Source organism: Populus euphratica, unplaced genomic scaffold (genome assembly GCF_000495115.2).
Source record: "Populus euphratica unplaced genomic scaffold, PopEup_1.0 scaffold1584.1, whole genome shotgun sequence".
Lineage (NCBI taxonomy): Eukaryota > Viridiplantae > Streptophyta > Magnoliopsida > Malpighiales > Salicaceae > Populus > Populus euphratica.
Genome location: NW_011501431.1, coordinates 31,674 through 41,932, shown reverse-complemented (window position 1 = coordinate 41,932; position 10,259 = coordinate 31,674). Strand labels below are relative to the sequence as shown.

Genomic DNA, 10,259 nt, shown 5'->3' with positions numbered 1-10,259 from the left:
AAAAAAATAAAATATTAACTTCTAGCTCTGGTTTTCTCAATTATGTTTTTAACTATTATTAACAATCTTTTTTAAGATTTATTGTAGCATGCAATCATCAATTTATTTTATTAAAAATATACATTTAATTATCATTTTATGATTAAAATATTTCTTTCAGTTAAAAAAATTAACATCACCGGTGTAAATTTCAATACGAACCCGCGGCGGGTAAGCTGACCAGTTAAAGACTAAAAACAGAAATCAACAAGAACAAAACCCCTGCATAGCATTGCGAAGAGGGAGAGCAAGCAAAAGAAAGAAGATCTGTTGTTGATTTTTCCTTTTCTTTTTCCAAAAGAAAGTGAATTCTAAAATAAAATAAAAAAACAAAAACAAAAACACAAAACAACCTCGCTCTATCTATGACGATAGTGATGATGGTGGTGATGAGAGTATTAGAAATATAATTGGGAGTTTCATTCTCGTCTTCCGGCTTGCATTCAACAGACAGGTAAAAATATTCTCCTTTTATTTGATGATCTATCTTAGGGTTTTCTCTTTATCTTTTTTATTCCTTAACATAATCCAGCTGCTGCTCAATTCGTCAAATGTTTGCTTTTTTAGGGTTTCCAATTTAGACTATCAAGGCCTAACCTTCCTCCATCTCTGGTCTCTGTTTTTAGAGTTTTGACTATTTTGATCCACTGACTTTTTTTCTTTCCTTTTTAAGCTCAAATGATTAATCCTGCGCTTCTATGCCATCTTCACTTTGTATTAATTTGAAACGCTTTTAGGATGCCAAAGCTTTTAGTAAATAAAAAAAAAATTAGCAACTCAGATTCGGGAAAGTTTTTGTCAGTGTTATAATTGAGGACTGAATGGAAGGGGTGTGTTAGCAAAGCTTCAATCTGGGCTTAAAGATATGCTTCTGGAAGCTTGAAATGCAGGAGGTGTGTTTTATTTATTGGAAAAGGTGGGTTTTAGCTGTTATTATCTTTAAGTTAGAAAGTGGGATTGAATTGAGTATTACCTATGTTATTCGATTTTAAGTGTACTAAAAGCTTTTGATAATTTGAAGCATTCTAATCAAATCGGGTCTAACTTCCCCATTTGGTTGATTGATGGGTGCAAGCTAGGCTTCTTATGCTACCTTGATATTATGAATTCTAGTGATTTGAATTTCATTTCTTTTCTCCCATAAAATTCCCATGCATTATGTTTTTTGTTCCTTCCTTGGGCTCATATGTCTCAGTAATTTCAACCTGTGAACATTCGGTTTCTTTTTGGGTTTTGAAAACATCATGTTTAAATTTCAGTTGAGATTGGGGTTGCGCAAATCAATACAGATCCTATTTGAGGGGAAGAGGAGTGAATGCAAGTAATTACTAGGGAAACCTTTCAGAGAGAAAATTTTAAAGTGAGAAATTTCCTTTTTCATGATAGGTGACAAAATATATTAACTTTCATGCATGTTTGAAGCCATATGAAAGTTCTTATCCTTAATATCATCAATAAACACACTGTATCCTCAGAAATGATCCGTCTAGAAAAGGGTGATTGTGGTACACACAAGTTTAAAACTGGCAATGAAAGGGCAAAAAAAACATGTCTTTATTTGCGTGTCTTATCATTGATGAAACAAATCAGTTGAATTCCTGGAAACTTTGTGTGAAAGAGTTCTAAGCAAGAAAATATGATATTTGAAGGAGACAAAAAGGAAACAACCAAATTATGGTCCTGCTGAATTGTGATCTTGCGAAGTAACCTAGAAAGTCCTTCATTGTGATAATTTTGTATAAAATGGTTGCTTTCAAGTCTCTAACTTGCAGTTGGATTATATCATTGCCCTAGACCAATGGTCCTTGCTGAATTTGAGTGCCAGAATCAATTTATACCGTTCATGTTCCACTCGCAAAAATATTGGCATTTATTACTTGCTGTAAGGATGAAGACATGGTTCACCTTGGCTAGGAAGCCATGATTATTGAGAGTTTTTTTTTTCCTTCCCTATGCGTGTTCAATTTCTGAACTTCAAATATCAGAATTTTTTCAGACCATGACTTTATTTGGTTTTTACAGGGGTTTCCTAGTTGAGAGCACAATTTTGAAGATTCATAAGTTTATCATGGATGTCAAAATAATGAGATATTATTTGAGTAGTTGAATTGACAAGCTTGTGGGGTGAAAGGGTACAGTTGCTCATTGTTTCATTTATGTGTTTATCTTTTTCTGTGAATAGGATTAATAAGGGAGAACTGTGTTAGAAACCTAAGACTTCTTAATTTTGTTATCTGTGCCCGAATCCGTTAATTTTTAACAATTAAATGTGATTTTATCAATGTAATCTTAAATGCAATGTCTGTTAACCCCTAGCTGATGTGACAATTAATTGCTTATACCATGATTGGTATGGCATGCGGATAGGCTAACTGTAGAGACACATAATTAATTTCACATTCATAGGGACTGATACTAAGATATAAAATCAAAACTAAAATGATTCTTGCATGTCTGTGCAAATCCTGAAACCTGAAAATTTCCACCTTTCTTCAATGCCTTTACCATCCTGGCAAGGGTTCCAATGGAATAACCATGCTCTTATTAAACATCCATAGCCCCCTTTCTAATCCTCTGACTTTTCTTTTATTTCCTTTCCATGGTACAAGTCCATCAACTCTCATGTTCATCCTTGATCTCAGTCCCATGACAAACCATCCTCCTTTGGAACCATTGCAATTGTTTTTAACACTGAGTGCCACCATAGTCCTATCTTTGACTATCTTTGAGAAACTTTAGGGAGACACTGCAATCTAAATCAAATTTACTCACACCACATACCAGAGCCTCTGAACTGGAAGCAATGAAGCAAAGATAATCAAACTTTCTGTCAATAATAAGGGCCAAGATCATTTTTTTAATTGCAGGGTTACAATTAGATTTTTGTGATTGTTTTTATCTTATTTGGATTTGGTTTAGTACAGTTAATTGCTATGATGTTAATCTTAGGATCAACATTTGGTTGGTTCTTAGAAATTGTAGTTGACAATGCCATGAGATACACGTTGCCAGTATGTTTGACAGGTGTATGGTTTCTTTAGAAGCTTCAGTTGGAGGTTGGAATTTAAAATTAGGTTGGGTGTTAGGCTTTTAATTGGGACATGGACAGATGGTGATACAAGTTGTGATTGTGAAGCATTCAGGGGCATTTAGAATGAGAGATATGCAATTCCAGTTCTTTTTTTGATTTTTATTTTTCGAGATCAGATGACAGATGATGCAATGCCATTAGCTAACTTCGTGTTTAAAAACATTTAGCTTATTTGCATGCCAGATCAGTGATGACATTAATAATTTTGCAGTCAGGTCAACTTGGAGTTACAGGACATCCCATTTAGGAAATACATTGATACAACATTGGTAATTGTGACATTCAGTTGTTACAAAATAAAGTATTAGGACTCAAGTAGAAAAGCTTGAAAAGCTGTAGGACTTACAATGCTGTCATCCTACAATGATAAACATTAGTAAGTTTGTCTCCATCTTGTGTTTTGCTCCAAGAAGCACCTCAATGGAAGTGGCAAGAGAAGTGTTGAGTATTAAAGATTTGATGGAGACATTGCTCTTGATATTGCTAACTAATGTACAAGGAATCATGTAAACATACCTTTGTCATTTGGCTGAATGCTTCATTGAGCAATGATTCTATCAAGTTTTGTGTTGGCATCAATTCTCTCTTTGTTTGGATTGAAATGGCTTGTCACATAATTAATTCATCAATTGAATACCATTTGTACAGCAATAGCTTTTATAACCCTTGCTTTGTGTCACTCTATTTGCATTATCATTGTTTATCCTGGTTAGTTTGGTATGATATTTTCCTTTTTTCTTTGATACAATCTCTGTATTGCCTATTGACATTCATTAGTTGTAGACTTGCAGTAGGGAGTCACTCTCCAATCCGACATCTTTTCTTTCATTTTTATGATCTGAGTAAACTACCTCTAAATATTTAGAAACTAAGAAAGAGTTTCCTAATAGCCAGTTGATTTATGATGAGACAGGTGGATACTGCTTTCTTCATTACTACCACTAGAGTGATAACCTGCTTCAAAGATTGTAGCAGATTTTTTTCTCTTGCTCTGTTCGTGGGTTTTTTTGGATAAGTTTCCTTGTTTACCATATCTAGCTATGACTTTGCTATACCTCGGAGTGCAAAGACCTTGCATGGGGTTTATAAGATTTAGATCCTTTGCTCCATCTTTAAGAATTTTGTTAGCCATCTTTACTTTGTTTTAATGCATTGCATCTTCAGATGTTTGGATTGACTTCCTAATGTAATGATTCTTGATCTGTGATCACATGCTGAGAATGAATCCTTAGTTAACAGGTAACCATGAGAATCCATGCTTTTTTATGGTGAATTGAGTTACACCTCCCTGGACTTCAGTCTTTTGCTTTGTCCCTATAAAACATAATGCTTGAACATGAAAGGTTAGCCATTCAGGCACATACCCCATTTTGTGAGACATTGAATGGTGCACTTCATCCATTGTGTCTCGCTTCATCTTTTTCTAAAGAGCTTTTATTGTTGCCTTCCTACATTAGAACTCTAAAATTTCTCTTAACAAACAAGTACCAGTACAATGAGGTGTCATTTTCTAAACAACCACTATGGCACCTTTACCCCTTCACTTTTTCAGCACAACTTATCTAACACCATGCCTGTTATAGCTTGCTCTATGTTTGGAAGAGACAGTGCCTGACATCTATACTCCTTACCTCCATGTCTTGTCATAGCCTGGAGCATGAAGTATAGAAGTTCATGGAGTTATGTTCTAGGAATCTCACTGTTTCTATTTTTGGAGATCAACTTTGAATGCCCAGAACATTTGAGGGCGGAAAATATCACGACAACCTTTAGTTTTATCCAGCACCATATTTCTTCCCTGATCATGTAGTTTCAGTAGACAAGTGTATCAAAATGCCAAGTTTAAATGACTGATACATAATGAATATACGGCAACTATTGATAATCTTTTCAACCTTTGCATATGTAGCACAATCTGTGCTTTTTTTAGTTCTGATTGAACTCTATGTTTAGCTCTAAAGAGTCTCCACTGTAATGATTTGCTAGTTTAGTGATGGTTCTTTCCTTTTTCTGGTAATGCAGGTGTGATGGAGATATCATTGCTAGAAGTGCTTCTCAAAACCATCTCTACCTTCTTACATTTATCAAAGGATGATAACATCAGTTCTGATCCAGTTCAGAAGTACTACCAGAAGGCAGAAGAGATACTCAAGTTGTTAAAGCCAGTATTTGATGCCATTGTTGATTCTGAAGTAGCTTCTGATGAAGTGCTTAATAAGGATTTTTTAGAATTAGGTCGATCTGTTGATGAATTGAGGGAGATATTTGAGAGCTGGCAACCATTGTCAAGCAAAGTTTATTCTGTAAGTTTTCAGCTATATTTTTGTGATTATAGATGGCATGTTTGTTCTACTCATGGATTTTCAGGGTGGTATCAAAGCTTGCCTTGGTTTAGCCTCTTCATGATTAGTTCCTGTTTGACCTTTTCATATGCTGTTAGCTTATGTAATGATATTGAATCCCTTTCTTTATATTTCTATTACCAACTTGCTGTTAGTCATTGTGACAAAAGGTGGAAATGTAGCACGGATGTTTGAGTTGAAGAATAGCAAAGGTGGAGGGTAGTCACGTTGATAAGAATTTTTTGCTTTGGTTGTTGAAAACAAGATGCTAGGTTGTTGATTTAACAATGACAGATGCAGTGCTGGTGATGACAGTAGTTCATCTGTTCACTGCATTTATTTCATTTCCTGTGACGGTAATTTCATTTATATATAAGATTTTTTTCTCTGGAACTGAAATGCAATAACTGCAAATGCTGGTTAGTAAATGTGCTTGGGGGTCAGGTTGGAGAAAGCTTAAATTTGCAAATAGTGGGAGCTAGCAGTGCCTTGGAACAGGCTTCACTTTGTTTTTAGATTTCTATACCTGTGAAATTCCTGGAAGCATCTATCTGTGGAACTTGATTAGTTGAAGCTTGGGAATTGTTGCCATTGCTGTTATCATCCTCATCCTTCATTCTTGCTGTCATTTCTTCGTACTTTGTTTCTTGAAGTTGAATGCAGGCATTTAATTTATGATATTCATTCATTGAACAATGAAAGTTGAAATCTTGAATTATATTCCTTCATTTAGTTTTCAGCATGAACTATTATCTTCTTTATGTTTGTCATTACTTATGCATAATGTATAGAGCTACTTGCTGAAAATAGGAACAAAAAGATAATGCCAAATGTTCTACCCTTTTAAAATGGTCAGGTTTGTTTTGGTTAAGCTTCTCTTGTACATGGTGTCTAGGTTCTGCAAATTGAATCATTAACATTGAAGATTCGTAATCTGGGCCTGGATAGTTTTCAGCTATTGAAGTCTTCCCATCAACAACTCCCGGATGAATTAAGTTCATCTTCTCTTGAGGTATTTGTCCACAAAATCTTGTTTTAAGCTTGTAGCTATAATGGTTATAGAAATAGCATGCACCTCAGTAAGCTATGAACTAACAATTGAATGCCTCCTGATTGCAGAACCGCATGCAGAAAATTAAGCATTCTGTATATGAGCAAACATCATCCATCATTAAAGAAGCTATAAGTGACCAAGAGGAGGGTGTTGGACCCAGCTCAGAGATCCTGGTGAAAATTGCAGACAGCCTGTGCTTGAGGTCCAATCAGGAGATTTTGATTGAAGCAGTGGCCCTAGAGAAGTTAAAGGAGAATGCTGAACAAGCTGAGAAAACTGCAGAAGCTGAGTTTATTGATCAAATAATTGCCCTTGTGACTCGCATACATGAATGCCTTGTTCTGATAAAGCAGTCACAGACATCTAGCCCAGTCCCAATACCTGCTGATTTTTGCTGTCCTCTCTCTCTTGAGTTGATGACGGATCCAGTAATTGTGGCATCAGGGCAAACTTATGAGCGGGCATTCATTAAAAACTGGATTGAACTTGGTCTCACTGTGTGTCCCAAGACACGGCAGACTCTGGCTCACACTAATCTCATACCTAATTACACTGTAAAGGCATTGATTGCAAATTGGTGTGAGTCAAACAATGTGAAGCTTCCTGATCCCATAAAGTCCATGAGTTTCAATCAGCCCTCACCACTTCTTGTGCATGTAGAGTCTATTGCATCCAGGGATTCACATGTTCTTCCTCATTTGAGGGAAAACCAACCATTGTCTCCTGAGTCAAATCGGTCTGCTGGTTCACCTGGTAGGAGCATGATCTCTTCCAGTGGAATCCATAGAGAGGGAAGTTCTCCGCTGCATCCCTGTTCTACTTCTGAGGGTTCCTTGTCAGGTGCAGTTGGAAATGGCCAGGGTTTGGATATTGCAAGAATATCATTAATGAGTTCTGAAGAAAGGTCAGGTAACTCAGAAGAGAGGTATTTGAATTCAGTTTGCCACCATTCTGCATCACCATCTAGAAATGAAGTTTCAACTGCTGTTAGAGCTGATGGTCTGCTATCTCAGAACCACAACAGAAGTGCATCAGCCTCCAGTGCACTTGCTCATGCAGCTTTTCCTCAAGGAGCATCAGGAGATGCCAATGAATCAACAGAGTTCTCAAACCATTTTACTTCCTACAGCAGTGATACTTCTGGGGAGGTGAAGCCAGAGCCACAGGCATCTTCTACCTTGAACACCCCGCACAGAGAACCTGAGTTCCCATCCTTTTTGGTTGATACACGGTCTCGAAGCCAAACAGCTTGGCGCCGGCCTTCTGATAGGCTTGTGCCAAGGATAGTTTCTTCTCCGGCTATTGAAACAAATGCTGATCTTGCTGGCATTGAAATGGAAGTTCGGAAGCTGGTTGAGGACTTGAGGAGCACTTCAATTGATATTCAAAGAGACACAACAGCTAAACTGAGGCTACTTGCTAAGCACAATATGGATAACCGGATTGTTATAGCAAATTGTGGGGCCATTAGCTTGTTGGTTAATTTGCTCTGCTCAACAGACAAAAAAATCCAGGAAAATGCTGTCACAGCACTTCTTAACTTATCAATAAATGATAACAACAAAACAGCAATTGCAAATGCAGATGCTATTGAGCCCCTGATTCATGTCCTCAAAACAGGAAGCCCTGAGGCTAAAGAGAATTCGGCTGCCACTCTCTTTAGCCTCTCTGTGATTGAGGATAACAAGGTCAGAATTGGAAGGTCTGGGGCAATTGGACCACTGGTTGATTTACTGGGTAATGGGACTCCAAGGGGGAAGAAGGATGCAGCCACAGCTTTGTTTAATTTGTCAATATTTCATGAAAACAAGGCCCGAATTGTAGAAGCTGGTGCTGTTAAACATCTTGTGGACTTGATGGACCCGGCAGCTGGGATGGTTGATAAGGCGGTTGCTGTTTTGGCAAATCTTGCGACAATTCCCGAGGGAAGGAATGCCATTGGTCAGGAGAGTGGGATCCCTGTTCTGGTTGAGGTCGTTGAGTTGGGTTCTGCAAGAGGGAAGGAAAATGCAGCCGCTGCTCTCTTGCAGCTTTGCACAAATAGTAGTAGGTTTTGCCACATGGTGCTCCAAGAAGGTGCTGTCCCGCCATTAGTGGCATTGTCTCAGTCTGGCACTCCAAGGGCTAAGGAAAAGGTACAAGGTTGAAGATGCTTTTCTACCTTCATCTCTTTTCTGGAAGATTATGATAACGAGTTTTTGGTTGCTTGCAGGCGCAGTCCCTTCTTAGCTACTTCAGAAACCAACGGCATGGTAATGCTGGAAGGGCTTAATATGAGACGGACAACCTGTCAATGCGATCCAAGGTTTTGATTCAAGTTCTATACATAATGTGTACATTTGATGTTGCAAATAATGCATATGAAGGTTTTGCGGGTTGGATTTTTTAAATGATTTGTAGAGAATTGATTTATGGGAGGGCATGATTGAGGCCTCTTGTGAAAAACTTCTTACATGTGAATTTGGAAAGAAAATATACCTGTGAATTGTCTTTGCAGAGAGCCTGAGCAATGCGATTATAGATGGTGATCCATGTTATTTCAGTGATGTCATGACGAATTCATGACTGCTTTCTGTGCGAGTGATGTTGGTGTAACTGTTGTCGAAGCACCAGATTGTTTTGCATAAAAAATTCTTCCCATTTAAGTGGGGGAACTCTTTCCACAATTTTCAATCTAGTTTTTAGAACCCACGATATTTGGCAGCGAATTTTCCAAGCACTTGGAATTTTGACATTATTGCAGTTCAAATTGCCAATTGCCACGAGGTTAGGGAGTCCAATGAAGCGAGATGTGCTTCGCTTGTCTTCTGTCTGCATGAAGGTTGAGTCCTCAATTAATAGAATCAAGATCATGTGCACTCTTGTTTAGGGTTTACTCATATCCCCGTGATGCTATTTATGGTCAGGTTGAAGGTTTTCCTGTCTGTGTATGATAGAACCAATGACGGGGTAGGGGGTGAAATAGCCTTTTCATGGATTTATTCATTATTTTAGAATTGTTTAGTGATTAATTGATCTTTTCATAAATTTTTACTAGTTAAATTACTTGGTTATCTTCAAAAGCAATAATAATAATGATAATAATAATAATTTTAATCTATGTTTTTCTTAAAAAAAATTTACTACCCGTCCAACCAAAAAATTTTAGGCTTGGCTTCATGAACATATTAGTAATTTCACATTGGGTTATTTAATTATATGTATATATATATATGTGAAAAGGCTGCTGGTGTGTTTGTGGAACTTGTCAGCAAGTGAGCCACTTCGTTATTTTAAATAGCGCGTGTGGGGGCTTGAAAAAAAACAAAGAGGTTTTCTTGGTGTTTTTTGATTTATCACGGTGAGGTTTACAAGAATTCTTTTTAGTTTGGTGGTGTTTGATTATTATTATTTTGTCTTTTTTTTTTTATCTTTGATTTTCATGCTTAGTCTTGCAACACATCAACTCTTTAATTTATTTTTTCTAAATATTTCATTTTTTCTTTTTTAATTACATTTTTTATTTGAATTAATTTATTGAATTGAAAAAAATATTTCTATTATTTTTTAATTTAGAATTTAGATTTGATCTTTATTTTATTGATTGTTATTTATTTTAATTGAGATATTTTTTTAAATTAATTTTTTTTACGATTTCATTATATTAATATTTTAGATTTAATTCTTATTTTTTATTGTTATTTTTTTTATCTTGGCAAGTTTTCTAAATTGATATTTTTTTATTTTATTCTTC

General features: G+C 36.3%; 1 protein-coding gene across 5 annotated transcripts; it reads left to right on the top strand.

Annotated features, from left to right (window-relative positions):
- The first annotated feature begins 393 nt into the window (after window positions 1-393).
- Window positions 394-9,069, top strand: LOC105117881 (U-box domain-containing protein 4-like). Of its 5 annotated transcripts, none has more exons than XM_011015677.1 (6): window positions 394-493; window positions 2,062-2,169; window positions 5,150-5,433; window positions 6,368-6,484; window positions 6,592-8,661; window positions 8,739-9,068. In XM_011015677.1, the coding sequence occupies exons 3-6, from the start codon at window positions 5,158-5,160 to the stop codon at window positions 8,796-8,798; spliced, it is 2,523 nt and encodes an 840-aa protein (XP_011013979.1). In that variant the 5' UTR covers window positions 394-493; window positions 2,062-2,169; window positions 5,150-5,157; the 3' UTR covers window positions 8,799-9,068. The 5 variants fall into 5 exon arrangements, with proteins under 5 accessions (XP_011013979.1, XP_011013978.1, XP_011013976.1 ...); XM_011015674.1 differs by lacking the exon at window positions 394-493 and adding an exon at window positions 1,315-1,399; XM_011015676.1 differs by lacking the exon at window positions 2,062-2,169 and having other exon boundaries at window positions 397-493; window positions 5,153-5,433.
- Window positions 9,070-10,259: the final 1,190 nt, after the last annotated feature.